Genomic DNA, 17,883 nt, shown 5'->3' with positions numbered 1-17,883 from the left:
TAAAAGCAAATTGAAACCCATTGCCTTTCAGACACATTTTCCCATCACTAAGACAGCCATTTAGTCCTCAAAGACCCCATTAGAAAAGTGCCTCAGAGTATGCAACTCAGCAACATGTTAAGTCTTACTAAACAGGTGGATGTTATTGAAAGTTTTAAGGGCCACTTCATTAAGGCCACTAATTTTTCTCTTTTGAGGAGTTGCTATTTTTTTCCCCTTACATTCAAGCATTTGTGTTTTTGAAACACTGAAAGCTTATATTGCACAATTTGTAATTATTATTTAATCAGAAATTATTTTCTCATATATTAAATTCAAAATCTTAATAAGTGGGCAGTAGTGGACAATCTGGAGGTGGGGTGGGGAGGAAGCATCCCAAATAGTTCATAACAATGTTTAATATTACCACATTTATAGGATTAAAAATTTTTTTTTTTTTTTTTTTGAACAGAGGAAAATTTATGCGTTGAACCTGGACTGGTCACTGGTCACATGATAATATACATGCTACAATTCCATTCTCCCCAATCATTCAAATTTTTAATGATTCAAATCATCTAGTCCTTTCCTGCATTTTAAGCACCATGGAGCAGAATTTGCCGAATATTTCTTCAGGAAGATTAGTATTAGAGTATTTAAAAAATACAAGTCTTTGAGATTCTGAGTAAAAAAATAAAGCTGTTATTACTAGAGAGTGATTAAAACAAAATAACCTTGTTTTTGTATTGGACAACACTGTTGGCACTTAAAGTTTATTTTTAATTTATATACCTTCTCAAATATATAAACACAACAAAAAGTTCTTCTAGATGCAATAATTTATAAATGTGCAATTAAGTTAATGGATATGAAATGGATTGGAAAATAAATTATAATATTATTTCATTACCTATAGTTTTAAAATAATTGCGTTATTGCCTAAGTATATTGACTTAGGCCAGAGCTTCTTTTTTAAAAAATTAATGTATTTATTTTAATTGGAGGTGAATTACTTTATAATATTGTGGTGGTTTTTGCCACATTGACATGAATCAGCCACGGGTGTACATGTGTCCCCCTCACCCCATCCTGAACCCCCCTCCACCTCCTTCCCCATCCCATCCCTCAGGGTTGTCCCAGTGCACCGGCTTTGAGTGCCCTGCTTCATGCATCAAACTGGGACTGGTCATCTGTTTCACATATGGTAATATACATGTTTCAATGCTATTCTCTCAAATCATCCCACCCTCACCTTCTCCCACAGTCCAAAAGTCTGTTCTTTATACCTGTGTCTCTTTGTAAGATACCTGTATCTTACAAATAGGGTCGTCATTACCATCTTTCTAAATTCCATATGTATACGTTAATATACTGTACTGGTGTTTTTCTGTCTTACTTCACTCTGTATAATAGGCTCCAGTTTTATCCACCTCTGAAGAACTGACTCAAATGTGTTCTTTTTTATAGCTGAGTAATATTCCATTGTGTATAAGTACCAGAACCTTCTTATCCATTCATCTGCAGATAGACATCTAGGTTGCTTCCACATCCTAGCTATCGTAAACAGTGCTGTGATGAACATTGGGGTACATGTGTCTCTTTCAATTCTGGTTTCCTTGGTGTGTATGTCCAGCAGTCGTATTGCTGGGTTGTATAGGCCAGAGCTTCTTAACCTTGGCTGCTTATTACAATCACTGGGGAACTCTTAAAAATACAGATGCTCAGGTCCTCATCCAGACCAATTAAATTAGTCTCTAGAAGATCCCCTGGAGAAGGAAACGGTAACCCACTCCAGTATTCTTGCCTGGAGAATCCCATGGACGGAGAAGCCTGGTAGGCTACAGTCCACGGGGTCGCAAAGAGTCGGACACGACTAAGCGACTGAACGGAACGGAATAGAAGCAGAGGAGTATTTTTTTTTAATTCCCTGGAGATGCTAATGTACAGCCAAGGTTGTGCACTATTGTCTTAATGTCTTAACTTTGTCATGCTCTAAATAAGATAGGAGGACAAAAAAAGAAAACCACATCCTAAACAAATTTACATCAAATTACAGCAAGCATTTAAATAGTATTTAAGATGAATAAAAAATACTTTTTCCACTTTTTAAGTAAATGAATTAGGTGAAGTTTGAAAAGCAAGGATTTTGTCTGCTTTGGTTAATCCTTACTCATTTAAAAATATTCCAGAGATTCATTTTGCAAACAAGAAACTGGGGAACCCAACCACTGACTGCTTGATCAGGTCTATTAAGTTATGAAGATTAAGACTCAAATTTTAAAATAAGTTTCTTAGAACTTCCAATACCCATGCCATTCAGCTTATTTCTTCTCATCATAGTGATGCTTCATAGTCTGAAAGTAATAAACCAACACCTGTGTCTCAGACCCATAACCTTTGAAGCAGAGTGTTTTAATTAGAAAGGAAAAATATTTACTTCACAATGCAAAGTCAAGACAATATGGCTTGATTCCCTTTAGCTCTTGCCTGTGAATAGCTCTACTCCTGTCTTAGCCCAGGGACCTTTTAAAGAGTCTGTCTATATTTGATAACATTCTGGTTTCCTCATCAAGTCCCATAGTTTCTTCTCCATAACTGAAAATAATTCCTCCCTTATGCTTTTCCATCTGCCAGTGAAGTACAAGACATATATGTAAATCATTTCTTATTTGAATGTATAAAGCTGTCAAATCTGAATATATTATTTTCCAAAAAGATCACATTTGCCAGATACATGATATTCATCCACCATTACATTTCCCTTTAATCAAAACCAATCACTGCTCTTTAAGAGCAAGTATATCAAAACTAGAAAATATGCAATCTTATTGAAAGTCTGGATTTTACTGACTACATTATAGAAAAATGGGAAATGAACAATGGAAAAATTGGAAAGGCTAAACAAAAATCATAGACAATTTATGAAAATCTGAAATTAAGACATTCATAATTCTAAACCAAGTAGAACCAACCTTAACCAAACTTCTCAAGTATTTTTTACTTATGATTTATTATTTAAACCAAGGGAAACTTAAATTTCAAATCAGTTTTACAGAAATGTAGAGTACTGCCTTATCTTATGCAACCAAATCATCTTTTCCACAGGGAAAAAAATTACCTTCTGCAATTTATTTTTGTCATTCAAGGTCTAATTTTATTCTTATTGCAGCACTGCCTATTAAATTACAGTGCACAGTGCACAAGTATCAAAAAATTATCTGGTTTTATAGCACCATCTTGTGGAAACAACATTTAACAAAGTCAGTGCAGGAAAACTACTTGGGTTGCATGGTTACTTTGGGTTATTTTTAAAATGGAAGGGTTTTTCCCTACCAAAACATGATATATCAGAAGAATGTGTTTAGGTATTTTGTTTACTGAGGTATGTGTTATGTTTGTTTAGCTATTTTGGAAATTTTTATTCACCATCAATATTAACTATGCAGTATTTTTATCTGTAAAATAAGATTTAAGGAAAAGAACTTGACAAAACATCCTGAGGTAGCCTAGTATGTTTTACTTAGAGTAAACTCGTGTCTTTAAAAGTACTCTTTAAAAAGAAGTCTTCTCTAATTCAATTAATTTCATTGTTTTTCAAACAATTATCTTTGAATTTGGTTCTTTTTAATATATGCTCAACTGAGTTTTACTTAAATTCAAAAAAGAGTAAGCTGTTAACTTACATGTTCTTGAATTCTCTGCTTTTAGATTCTAAAACAAGTAGGTTTATAAACACAAAGTAGGTTTCTCTGTACTTATACAAATTTCATTTAATAACTTGTCAATGGGTTATACTATTTGTCTCTGTCTGTAGGCCCCTGTAGTATATATACAGTATATACAAAACACAGGTTAAATTAAACCATAATAGCTATTTTTTCCAACATGTTCAAGGTCACTAATAAATACTTACAATCTCAATCGAGGTTCAACACATCTGACAAAATAATCATACTCATCCTCCTCTTCTTCATCCCAACTCCTCCAAATGTTCTGATAGAAAAACCTGAAAAGTAAATCAGTATCACACAAATTCAATCACTGGCTCAAAATGTTAGCGGGGTAAGAGCAAATCAAACAAGTCTACCAAGTATGGCAGAGACAACTGCATACTTGCTAACTTGACAATCATGAGTCCCACAAGAACTTCTTTGGATTGGCTAAAGAAGTTTTTCTACAACATTGGTTCTTTTTATCAGAACTACTTATTGACCATCTGAAACTTGGTGGAAAGTAGTGCCATTTGTTTAGAAAAGACTGGAAGAGAAACAAGTTTAGGGCTAAAAATAGAGTTCCGTTTTCACTATGCTCAGGTTGAGATGCCTATTTGAACTCCAAGTGGATGACGTCAAGGGTGCAGATGAATATACAGGATCTGAGCTCAAGAAAAAGGTCAAGGCTAGAGACATAAATCTGGAAGTTGTCAGCATATAGATGGCATTAAAGCAATAGATGAGATCATCCAGAGACATAAAGCAGTAGTTCTCAACTCTGGCTGCACATTGGAGTCCCCTGGGAAGCCTTTAAAAATTGATTTGCAACCCTATCCCAGATCAATAAATCATAATCTCTTGGGTGGGAGACAGGAGAGAGAGTGTACAGGATCCACATTTTAAAAAAATTCCCCAAAGTAATTTAACAAATTTTTTATCATCGAAAATTTCAAACCTTTACAAGAACAAAAAGTATCATGAATACCATGTATCCATGATCCAGCTTTGACAATACCAACTCATGGCAACCTTATTTTACCTCTACTCTACCCACTTACATCTCTGCTCTCCTACCCCCACCATACTGACACTGGAGTATTTTAAGGCAAATTTCTGACATGTCTCTCATAAGTGTTTACTTTGTGCCTCTGAGATAAATCCTTATACAAAAAAGTTTTAATTACTTAATAACCAAGTATCCCCAGTGTTTCGTTTTCCCTAATTATCTCTTTCTTTCATTGCTGCTGCTGTTGTTTTATTACATTTGGCTAATTCAAATCAATAACCTCAGATATGCAGATGACACCACCCTTATGGCAGAAAGTGAAGAGGAACTCAAAAGCCTCTTGATGAAAGTTAAAGAGGAGCGTGAAAAGGTTGGCTTGAAGCTCAACATTCAGAAAACTAAGATCATGGCATCTAGTCCCATCACTTCATGGGAAATAGATGGGGAAACAGTGTCAGACTTTATTTTTTTGGGCTCCAAAATCACTGCAGATGCTGATTGCAGCCATGAAATTAAAAGACGCTTACTCCTTGGAAGGAAAGTTATGACCAACCTAGATAGCATGTTAAAAAGCAGAGACATTACTTTGCCAACAAAGGTCCATCTAGTCAAGGCTATGGTTTTTCCAGTGGTCATGTATGGATGTGAGAGTTGGACTGTGAAGAAGGCTGATCGCCGAAGAATGGATGTTTTTGAACTGTGGTGCTGGAGAAGACTCTTGAGAGTCCCTTGGACTGCAAGGAGATCCAACCAGTCCATTCTAAAGGAGATCAATCCTGGGTATTCATTGGAAGGACTGATGCTAAAGCTGAAACTGCAATACTTTGGCCACCTCATGCGACGAGTTGACTCACTGGAAAAAGACTCTGATGCTGGGAGGGATTGGGGGCGGGAGGAGAAGGGGATGACAGAGAATGAGATGGCTGGATGGCATCACCGACTCTATGGACATGAGTCTGAGTGAACTCTGGGAGTTGGTGATGGACAGGGAGGCCTGGCGTGCTGTGATTCATGGGGTCGCAAAGAGTTGGACACAACTGAGCGACTGAACTGAACTGAATTCAAATCAAGATCCAAACAAAGGTCAGCCATTAAATTTAATTAAATCACTTTTACTCTATAGATTATCCATCCTTCTTTTTCACCTTGCAATTTATTTACTAGTTTCCCACACTGAATTTTACTGATTGCATCCCCATGGGGTCATTTAACATGTTCTGTTGCCTTTATTTCTAGTAAACTGATAGTAAGAACTAGAGACTTGATCATCTTTAGCAAAGACTTTTTGGCAAGAATGCTTCAAGGGATATAATGTACTTTTATCGCAAAGCACATGATACCTGGCCATCTCTATTTTATTATGAGTTGCAAATACAGATACTTTCATCATTCTTTCTTCATGTACCAGCTGGAATACTCCTATAAAGAAAAGTCCCAGGAGATTCTAATGTGTTTCCAAAGCTGATTAGAGAGAGATAAGAGTAGAGAGCCTAGCCCTAAGCCCTGGGAAATTACATTCTGAATTTTGAGTATGAGAGGAAGAACCGGCCAGGCCAAGATTACTAAAAAAACCAAGCCCGTGACACACCATCAAAAGGCGGTGTCCCAGAAGCTGGGAGGAGAGGATATTAAGGAGAATGATCAAATAATTAGAATGTGACCAAAAGGTCAAGGCAAGATGAGATCAGAGGACTGATGACTAGACATGAGAATATAGGTGACCTTAAGCACAATTTCAATACTGTAGAAGTAGAGGTGTGAGTGGAAAGCCATTAAGTACAGTTGAAAAGGAGGTTGGAAAGTACAGTTGTCAAAAAGTTGAAAAGGAGGGAGCAGTGAAAATGAAGCCATCTTTGGATTCATGTTAATGTTTGACAGAAAACAACAAAGTTCTATAAAGCAATTATCTTTAAATTAGAAAATAAAATTAAAAAAAAAATGAAGCCATCTTTTAATTCTTATAGATTGGACTGCTAGTCTCTTCACCCTCCAGAGTCCATCTCTTAATCACAAAAAAACAGAATAAAACAAACCTGAGCATGCCTTTGTGTGCATGCATGTTAAGTCACTTCAGTTGTGTCGGACTCTTTGTGACCCTATGGACTGTAGCCTTCCAAGGTTCCTCTGTCCATGGGATTCTCTGGGCAAGAATACTGGAGTGGGTTGCCATGCCCTCCTCCAGGAGATCTCCCCGACCCAGAAATTGAATTCACATCTATTATGTCTCCTGCATTGGCTAGTGGGTTCTTTACCACAAGCACCAGCTGGGAAACCTGAGCATGCCTTTCAGTTCAGTTCAGTCGCTCAGTCGCGTCCGACTCTCCACGACCCCATGAATCACAGCACGCCAGGCCTCCCTGTCCATCACCAACTCCCGGAGTTCACTCAAACTCAGGTCAACAGAGTTGGTGATGCCATCCAGCCATCTCATTCTCGGTCGTCCCCTTCTCCTCCCGCCCCCAACCTTTCCCAGCATCAGAGTCTTTTCCAGTGAGTCAACTCGTCACATGAGGTGGCCAAAGTACTGCAGTTTCAGCTTTAGCATCAGTCCCTCCAATGAACACCCAGGATTGATCTCCCTTAGAATGGACTGGTTGGATCTCCTTGCAGTCCAAGGGACTCTCAAGAGTCTTCTCCAGCACCACAGTTCAAAAGCATCAATTCTTCGGCGATCAGCTTTCTTCACGGTCCAACTCTCACATCCATACATGACCACGGGAAAAACCATAGCCTTGACTAGACGGACCTTTGTTGGCAAAGTAATGTCTCTGGTTTTTAATATATTGTCAAGGTTGGTCATAACTTTCCTTCCAAGGAGTAAGCGTCTTTTAATTTCATGGCTGCAATCAGCATCTGCAGTTTTTACTCAACCAAAAAACTCTGCTGGCTCCTTGTCCTCAAAACAATGTCCAAATTCCTGAGATTGGTGATATTAGATGGACTTACAATTCACTTCTAGAGCACCTGTCTTGCCTTGGAGCCCCTATATGCAAACTTCCAATTTCACAAGCTCTTTCAAACACGCTGTGACATGCTGGTCAGGCTGCCTTCCACCTTTTCCACCTGGTGAGCTTATATTTGGGCTTCCCTGGTGGCTCAGATGGTAAAAGAATCTGCCTTCAAGGCAGGAGACCTGGTTTCAACCCCTGGGTCAGGAAGATTTCCTGGAGAATGGAAAGGCAACACACTCCAGTATTCTTGCCTGGAGAATTCTATGGGCAGAGGAGCCTGGCAAGCTACAGTCCATGGGGCTGCAAAGACTCGGACATAACTGAGCGACTAACACACGAGCTTATATTTACACTTCATGACCCAGCTCAAAATATCATCCTCACCAGTTCAGAACTGGGCAATCACCTTTCATTCACATCTGCACTTCCACCAGTGTTTATCATCTCAAGACAGAAACCTAGGAGTCATCCTTGCCTTCTCCCATATCCATTCCACCATCAAGTCTTAGCCATGCTACTTTCTCAGTAAGCCTAATCTGTATCTGCTGTATCTCCACTCTAGTCCACTGTCTCTTAACTGGTCTCTCCACCTCTTCCCCCTCCATTTACTTTCTACACAGCAGCCAGAACGAAACTTTTAAATAAAAAGCTGATCATATTCTTCCTTGATTGAAAACCCTTCATGGGTTTCCCACTGCACTTGAAGACAAAAATGATTCATTGGCTAACAAACCCCTGCGTCTTCTGACCCCTGATAACCTCGAAGCCGGTTTCCTAAGTCTCATCTATCACTGTCTACGTTCCAACCAGCCTGGCCTTTCGGCTCCTTAAATTCAGAGCTTCCCAACATGTTTCTTCCTCCACCCTGCCGCAACAACTTTCACCTAGCCAACCCTTCAGACCCAAGTTCCAATACCATTTTCTCAGGAAACAACCATATTACAGAAACCTGAGCTAGTCTTAGAACACTCTGTAACCCCTCACAGCACTCACTGCAGTTTCCAATCACACACATATCTTTATGTGATTATTTCATCAAGGTTCATCTCCCACATTTAGACTGCCAACTCCCTGGTGATGGTGATTGTGTCTGTTTTGTGCACCACTCAAATCTCATCCTCAACTCAAGACGCAGCACTGAAATACTTACTGAATAAAATGGACAAATGAAAACCCTCATAATCTGACCTTTTCTTGACAGTGATCAGAATCAGCCCTCAAAATGAAGAGTAATTTAGCCAGGTTCTCCTTCAAATAATACTAATTCCAGATACTTGTCTTTCTACCAACTTCTATACCCATAAGAGATTAAATCCCTGATTTCTAATTTCCTAAACGCATCAATTATCCCTTTACTTTCAAATGCCTCAGTTGACAGCTTTTTTAAGTGAGAGAAACATAAGGGAGTTATTTTGGTTCTGGACATAAGCCAGTTCTTTAGATTTATACTGTTTGGCCTAATATTGAATACCTATGGTTAAATGTCCTTGAATACAATTAGAAATCTTCCATGAAATGTCAAAGAGATAAGGTGCAAGACACTCTGCTTCTTTGTAGAGTATCAAATTAAGTTCAACAAAACCAGGTTAACTCATGAATGGCATAGAAACTGGAAATTACTTTTTGACCTACAAAACACCAAGCAGCATTATTAACATGACCTTTATATTATCCAGTCTTCCAGTTTATGGAGGAATATAAGTCCATTTTCAAATAGCCAAAAATAAGCCCTCCTTAGTAAATATACTTATAAAAAGATGATTCAAAAGAACTATCTGTATCAGGAACTATCTGACAAAAAAGTTATCTGAAACTAAAGAAAACATGAGGTATGAGTTTTCCTTCTCATTTAAGGGATAAGGTATGCATCTGTACAAGGTGAAACCAACTCAGCCAAAAAAGGTTGAAAGGCATGCACATCCCCCCTAAGAATCCCAGAAGTGGGCTGAGAAAAACATCTTTTTTGGCCAGACACATCCTTGAAAACATTGTATGTTAGTCTTACCAGTGCATAGGTAATGGTATATCATCTTCTTTCCTTTCCTTATATTTAAGTGTATCAACTATAGCCTTAGCATCCAGAATTTTTAAGGCAGTTTCTAAACATATACAAACCAAATTAAGAATCCCGTCTTTTGTTAACATTTGGGGACACCGAGAAAAGGCTATGCAGGAGTCCCTAGTACTATTTTTCTCAACTTTTCTGTAAGTCTGAAATTATCTCAAAATAAAAATTTTAAACATTGAAATCATTTTTTAATTTAAAAAAGATCCCTCTATCTGTGAATATTTTAAAATATTACAGTGACCAGGTTTACAGTTTGAGCTTTAAATCTAGGTATCATACAGACCAGAATTACAGAATTTCATCCAGTTTTTGGCCACAAGGTTACTTTTATCAACCTCTATTCCTACCTGACATGCTCAATTGCAAGTGCTGTCTGGTCAAATAATCCAGAATCATCAAACACCACCCACAGCTCCTGCAGGGGCAACCGGTATTCCTTCAGATCAAGGAGCTCTTTCATACACTCCAAAGTAAAAGTGCTCACTTGTGATTCACAGAGGTACGGATCAGCAAGCCTCACCACTGCCTTCAAAGCTGCGAAGTCTACGTCTGTGACCTGAAATTTAAAATGTGACTTAACATACGCAAATCAAAATTAAGATACATCTAAAACACTACTTACAGCTTGATTTCTTTTTTAAAGCATGAAATGGGAGTGGGGAGCCTTCTTCCATAACATAAGGACAAACAGGACAGACCTGGCTTTGTACCCACATGGAGCTGACATTGTAATCGAAGTGACAAATAAACAAATAAGCTGGCAACAAATCTGTGATAAAGAATAAGTAGCAGGGGTGGTGGTCTGGTTTTACTGGGAGGGTTGGGGAAGTCACTTTTGAGCTGGGATGAAAAGGAAGCAGCTGTTTAAAGAGCAGGAAAGATGAAAAGGCCCTGAGGCAGAGATGAGATTGGCAGCTGGAAGAGCAGAGAAGCAGTTTTTCTGGCTGGAACAAAAGGAAGGAAATGAGGTAGGGGCAGCAGGAGGTGACAAAAGAGGCAGGATCAGGTCAGGAAGGGCACTGAAGGAACTTGGCTTTTACATGTTATCTAACAATGAGAGGCCATAAGCCAAAACCAGACCTCTAGTATATGCAATGCATTAGAGGAATGCAGGGGAATGGCACATTTCTCTTTTAAAAGAATGATTTGGGCTGCTTTTAGAGAACTGAGGTATGTTGAAGGGAGGGCGTTACTATCATAACCAATTTAATGGCCTGAACTGCAACCAAAGTTATTAGCATAATCCAAAAGTTAAAAATGCATGAGGAGCAGCTGCTAGCAAACCACTACCTCATATATAGTCACTGTAGTATGTGATGTCATTTTTTTTTTTAAACATTTATTTGGCTGCAATTTTTGTTGAAGCATGTGAACTCTTAGTTGTGGCATATGGGATCTAGTTCCTTGACCAGGGATCGACCAGGCCCCCTGCATTGGAAGCATGGAGTCTTAGCCACTAGACCACCAGGGAAGTACCTGATGTCATTTTCTAAAGGGGCTATAGGTACAAGTTGTACTCACACTCCCTGGTTTACCATTTTAGTTTAACGGGGTTCTTTTGTGGTTCAGTTAACAAACACTGAGAAAAATTCACAGCTGTAATTAGAGTGCAAATTTAATGTAAAAGACCCAGCCAGTTGAAAAATAAGATCATTTTTACTTTCTGCAGTGGAACATAATATCAACAGGTTACCTACATACCTACAAATCTGTTAGGCAAAAAATAGGCTGGTTTTAAAATGCCTACTTGGTTTGAGCTACTTTAATGGGCTATAACTAAGAAGATAAAAAATTAATTCAAACCCCACTGACTTTATAATTAGGCATCTTAGTTTTTAAATGGTCTCAAATACCTCCCCCACTTCGTAGGCTTCTAGTCCATTTCCCTTTTTTAAAGGACAGTGAAACTTAAACTACCCCAATTCCCTCTTCAGTTGCCTTTAAAATTTGCAGAACACTTCTTACACCACAGCAATTAGATGTGAAAAACACGCCATTTTCAATCAGCTCATTAATCTTAATTAAAAATAAGCACTTTGGTTATAACAGTCTGAGGGAAAGTGTTTTCAGGTAGAGATAAATGTCTTAACAGAATTAACTTTACCTCAACTAGCACCTCAAACACATTAGTGTGCCAGACTGCCCGCCATCCAGATGGTTCCAGGACCTTCTCTAAGAACTCAGCTGTGAATTCTTTTACCTCAGAGGCCTTGCAGTCAGCTACAAACAAATTAAACACAATAAGAACTGAGACAGCATAAAGCAGAGAGAAGTTAATAAATCCTTGTAAGTCTACTTATTCAGAACCAACAGTGGCAGTCTGAGGAACTGAGACAATCTACCTGTAAATTAAAAGAGAAAAGAAGCAAAAAAAAGGACCTACTCACCTAAAATGTAATCTTGATAAGCTCTGAATCGCTCATAGAACAAAAGTTGACTTGTCTGGAACATTTCTGGGAAATGAGCTTTTCCTTCTGGCACAAAACTCTGTAAACTACTACCTGGTTTAACATGATCACTGCAATCACTGCAGGAATCTTCATTTTCAAACAAACCTAGGAGAACAACAAAAACAGGCTCAACTATCCCAGACACTTCGAATGCTTACAAACTGCTTCTATTTTTCATATATTTGCTTAGAAATTTCAAATAAAATATAAACAAGGATTTGGATATAATGCTTTACTTACCTCTATCACTATCAAAAAAAATTTTTTTTCTAAATTTAAAAATATCTCAAAACTCAAGTTTTACTTCAAAACAGTAAGAACTTAAAATCTTCCCTGAGTTAGGTTTTTGTTGCTGTTCTGTGAGGCAAAGAAAGAGGGTTGTTTTTTAATTCAGTGGAAATCACCCAAGTTCTCCTTCAGAAGATATAGCAATGATTATTACTAGAGCTAGAGTGGAAGAAAAACAATGACAAACCTAGGCAGTGTATTAAAAAGCAGATACATTCAGTTCAGTTCAGTCGCTCAGTCGTGTCTGACTCTCTGCGATCCCATGAATCACAGAACGCCAGGCCTCTCTGTCCATCACCAACTCCCGGAGTTCACCCAAACTCATGTCCATAGAGTCGGTGATGCCATCCAGCCATCTCATTCTCTGTCGTCCCCTTCTCCTCCCGCCCCCAACCTTTCCCAGCATCAGAGTCTTTTCCAGTGAATCAACTCGTCGCATGAAAGATCCATGTAATCAAATGGTTTTTTCAGTAGTCATGTATGGATGTGAGAGCTGGACAAGAAAAAAGGCTGAGCACAGAAGAATTGATGTCTTTGAACTGTGGCGCTTGAGAAGACTCTTGAGAGTCCCTTGGACAGCAAGAGACCAAACTAGCCGATTCTAAAGGAAATCAACCCTGAATATTCATTGAAGGACTGATGGTGAAGGTGAAGCTCCAATACTGGCCATGTGATGGGAAGAGCCGACTCACTGGAAAACACCCTGATGCTGGGGAAGATTGAAGGCAGGAGAAGGGGATGATGGAGGATGAGGTGGTTGGATGGCATCACCAGCTCAATGGACATGAGTTTGAGCAAGCTCGGGGAGATGGTGAAGGACAGGAAAGCCAGGTGTGCTGCAGTCCATGAGGTTGTAAAGAGTCAGACACAACTGAGCGACTGAACAACACAGCAAAGCAACTCATAATGGTGAAATATTTTACAGTCATTTTTTAAATAAACAATTCCATAAAGCTGTATTAAATGTAGAGGTGGTTTCCGATATGTCATCTCAAAACAAACTGAAACTTCCTTTTAATTTCTACAATATTTACCTGTCAATACCACTCAATAAACATGGATATGCATTCTTAATAATGCATAACATCTATCTCTTTTATACTTTAATAAAACTTTAATACACAAAAGCTCTGAGCGATGAAGCCTTGTCACTGGCCCGGGATTGAATTCTTCTCCTCCAGAGGCCAAGAATCTGGGCGTCTTTTGTGGTTCAGCAGCAACCTTTCATCTTGGGGGCCCGTCGGGGATTCTTTAGGACATGGTAACGATGCTTGGAGCTCTAGTTCTTTGTTCTCCTAGCGACCATGTTTTCTGCTATACTTTACTAACTCTACAGTGTGCTTGTGTGAATGAATGACATGCCCTGCAAGAATCAAATGAGGAGCCCTGCTCTGTGGTTCCATGGTGACCTCATAGGGCTTATGGCAGGGGGTTTATACTGACCTGCCAATGGACTGCCCTGGTAGCTCAGACGGTAAAGCGTCTGCCCACAATGCAGGAGACCCAGGTTCAATCCCTGGGTCAGGAAGATCTCCTGGAGAAGGAAATCATAACCCACTCCAGTATTCTTGCCTGGAAAATCCCATGGATGGAGGAGCCTAGTAGGCTACAGTCCATGGGGTCCGTTGCAAATAGTCGGACATGACTGAGTGACTTCAATTTCACCTACTTCACCAAAGCTACTAGGTTCTTCCTCGTTAATTTCAGTGCCTATGTCTAAGGAAAGGATTAGAAAATGCCAATAGAATTAGGTTTGGGCTGTATGTAATTATGTTTCACAAGGCATGATTGAGCCAGTGCCATATCTAATTCGGTGTAATATGATGTTTTTAATAGACAAAATGACCACTATAATAAATAAACATGCTGAGGATAGCATTTAGATCAGCTAAGTCCTTTCCAGTGGTTTCAGGAAGGTTATCTGAGACTTTTAGCAGGAGTCTCTTTCTCTTCCCCCATCCCTTATATTTCTCCCTCCTTCTATTTCTTTGCCCAGTTTAGGGCACCAGAATTATGCGACGCCACAGACTGTAACAGGGAAGAACACATCTGACTCCATACTGGATCTGTTTCTTGTACTTTAATCTTTCTATTCTATTACTTTTTGATACAAGTTAAGAATGTTGCCTATAGCCTGAAATAGACAGGATAGCCCATTCTCAAGGCTCTGACCTTTAAAGGTATAACAATTTTTCCTCATTCATGTACAGATAAAAGGCTGCAGAACAAAGAATAACATTTGCTTTGTTGAAGGTTTAAAGAAACATCATGACTTGACCTACCTGAACAGCTGCAAGAATAAAGGCTTCTGAAACAAAGAAGTGTGCAATAACCAGACACACCCTCTCCCCTTTCAGTATAAAGTAAAGTTGAATTCTAACTTTGGCAAGATAGTTCTTTGGGACACTAGTCCATGATCCTCTCGGGTCTGCTGGCTTTCCAAATAAAGTCACTATTCCTTGTGCCAACAACTCCTCTCTCAATTTATTGGCCTGTGGTGCAGAGAGCAGGAAGTGAGTTTGGACTTGGCAACAAGATAACCAAGGTATACTCTAAGGTTTCCTGCTCATAGACACCAATGCACCTGAGCTTCAGAGGACATCAATACCTTATCAAATGTGTGAAAAATCTCTCTAAACCTCGAGAAGATGAAAATAGTATGCCAACTTCAATTAAGAGAATAACTATTTCACACTGTCCATCACATAACATAGATATGTTTTTTAAAGAAATAATACTTCATCTCACACCCATTAGGTGACTATTATCCAAAAAACAATGAGAAGCTACCAAGAAAACAAGCGTTGTCAAAGATGTGGAGAAATAGGAACCCTTGTGGACTGTTGCTAGGCATGTAAAATGGTATAGCCACTATGGAAAACTTATGGTGATTCTTCAAAAATTTAAAAAGAGAATTACCATATGACCCAGCAATTTAAAGCAGGGTCTCCAAGAGATATTTGTACATGCATGTTCATAGCTAAAACTATTTAGTTTTAGAAAAGGGAGAAATTTATGATTATGCTGGATGAACATTATGCTGAGTGAAATAAGCCAGTCAGTCACAGAAAGACTGTGTAATTCCACTGATATGAGGTACTTAAAGTAGTCAAAACCATAAAGGCAGAAAGTATAATGGTAGTTGCCAAGGGCTGGGGAGAGGGGCGAATGGGGAGTTATTATTCAACAGGTATAGAGTTTCAGTTTACAAGATGAAAAGAATCATAGTAACAGATGGTGGTGATGCTACACAACAATGTGAATGTGTTTAATACCACTTAACTGTACACTTAAAACTGGTTAGGTACTCAGTGGCTAACCAACTCTGCCACCCCATGGTCTGTAGCCTGCCAGGCTCCTCTGTCTATGTGATTTTTCAAGCAAGAAGACAAGAGTGGGTTGCCTTTTCTTATTCCAGGTTATCTTCCCAACTCAGCGATTGAATACATGTCTAAAATGGTTAAGATGGTAAATTTTATGTTATGTGTGTTCAGAGCCAATTTGAAATACTTTTCACACATTATTTCACTTAATCTTCATCACTCAGCAGCACTACCACCTGTTTTGCAGAAGAGAAAACTGAAGTCACCTGACTGTTGCCAGATCACAGAGGGGTTAGTAGTGGAATTAAGTCCCACTTAACCTTTTCTCACTTCTCCAGGACTCTTTCCACTACACAATACGACTGAAAATGTTAAAGTAAAAGCCTGAACCACCTTAAAATATCAGGGGGAAAAAAAACGGAGTCTCCATGAAGAGACAGAAAGGACTGAGAATTAGTCCTGAGTTCTATTTTTTTATACTGTGTCACAAATTGGCTCCCCTACCTTTGGCCACGGTCACCTGCTCTCAATGCTGCTATCTAGGCCAGGCGTCCAAGCTTCTTTTCTTTCGGGAAAGGGGACAGTGGTACGTGATCTCCTTTGAGATGCAAATAAAAAATATGCGTCCACTCTAAACACAAAACCGGGGGGCGGGGGCACCCAGACAGCAAGAGTAGGAATACCCGCCCGGCCCAAGTCCCTCCAGTCTCGAGGAAGCTGAGGCCAGATTGGACGAGGAGAGGTGTCCTGGGTACCTCCCGATTAGACGTCCGGGGAGTGGGTCGGGGCCTCGCCCAGTCACAGCCACCACCCAGGCCAGCCAGGTCCGGAAGGCCTGCGCCCCAGGCGCCCTCGGAGAGTCCCAACGCCCTCCGCGCTGCCGACACGGTCTGTCGCAGACGGCGGCTCCCCCCGCACGGCGGGTGCTCACCTTTCTCCAGGCGCTCCAGCTCCTCCTCGGCCGCCCAGCCAGGGAGCTCGGGCTCCGGCACCATCGCTTCCGACCCCAGCCCACCACCCTCCAGCAACCCGTCAGCCATTTCAAATTTCCGCGGGCGGCCTCCCTGCCCAGTAATATGATGACGCAGCCGCTTCTCATTGGATAGTGGGCCGAGGCCCTCGGACCAATTAAAGGAAGGCTGGCGTCGCCCGGGTAACCGCACGAACCCCGCCCCCTTCAGCCTCCACCCACCCTGGAGGGGGAAGGTCTGGGCGCTACCTACTGGCCCGGGGGACTGCTCTTCTCGTCCAAGATCTTGCTCTTTTTGTTTACTGGGGTGAACTTGGATAAAGTTAAAATAGGATATAATTTGGGATAATTTCCAAAAATCTAACAAGCCATGCCTGGAATGGGGTAGAGTGGAAAAGGCACTGGCTTGAGAGTCAAAAAACAGTATTTAGACTGGTTTCTTCCATTATTAGCACTTCACCTCTCAGAAGAGCATCTTCAATTCTAATAATATATTGACCTAGATAGTTCCAAACCTTTCACCACCAAAAATCTGTTGCTCTCTGCCTTTCTCTTTCCCCTCCTCTTTCTTTGACTGTCTACACATAGAGGATATTTTCAAAAAATATCAAATTATATTTAGTATGTAAAACTATGTTTTACCCACGTTTATTAATCAACAACAGATATACCCTCCAATGATAATAGCTAACATTTATTGAGTACTGTGTGCAAGACACCTTTCTGCATATTTTACCTACAGCGTCTTATTCAGTCTTCAAAAACTATCCTATGAGGAGAAAAATTTTACTATTCCCATTTTACAGACGAGGAAGTGGAGTCATCAAGAAAATAAGCAGTGCCCAGCTTAACCCAACAAAGCCAGTATTAGAAACCAGTCAAATTCCTGACCGGAGAAGGCAATGGCAAGCCACTCCAGTACTATTGCCTAGAAAATCCCATGGATGGAGGAGCCTGGTTGGCTGTAGTCCATGGGGTCGCTAAGGGTCGGACACGACTGAGCGACTTCACTTTCACTTTTCACTTTCACACATTGGAGAAGGAAATGGCAACCCACTCCAGTGTTCTTGCCTGGAGAATCCCAGGGATGGGGGAGCCTGGTGGGCTGCTGTCTATGGGGTCGCACAGAGTCGGA

At 40.0% G+C, this 17,883-nt stretch overlaps 1 protein-coding gene across 1 annotated transcript in view; it reads right to left on the bottom strand.

Annotated features, from left to right (window-relative positions):
• Nucleotides 1–16,839, bottom strand: part of SHCBP1 (SHC binding and spindle associated 1) — a 43,905-nt gene extending 27,066 nt beyond the window's left edge. The window contains exons 1-5 of the mRNA XM_055412863.2: nt 16,710–16,839; nt 12,105–12,272; nt 11,822–11,937; nt 10,065–10,273; nt 3,893–3,985 (exon numbers count right to left, since the gene is read on the bottom strand). Coding sequence (XP_055268838.2) covers nt 3,893–3,985; nt 10,065–10,273; nt 11,822–11,937; nt 12,105–12,272; nt 16,710–16,818 — 695 coding nt within the window. The 5' untranslated portion in view covers nt 16,819–16,839. The remainder of the gene's footprint in view (nt 1–3,892; nt 3,986–10,064; nt 10,274–11,821; nt 11,938–12,104; nt 12,273–16,709) is intronic.
• Nucleotides 16,840–17,883: the final 1,044 nt, after the last annotated feature.

Source organism: Moschus berezovskii, chromosome 22 (assembly GCF_049115385.1).
Source record: "Moschus berezovskii isolate FMDL1 chromosome 22, NW_MosBer_1.0, whole genome shotgun sequence".
In the NCBI taxonomy this organism is placed as follows: Eukaryota; Metazoa; Chordata; class Mammalia; order Artiodactyla; family Moschidae; genus Moschus; species Moschus berezovskii.
The sequence above is the reverse complement of the archived record's forward strand: the minus strand, read 5'-3'. Positions and strand labels throughout refer to the sequence as shown.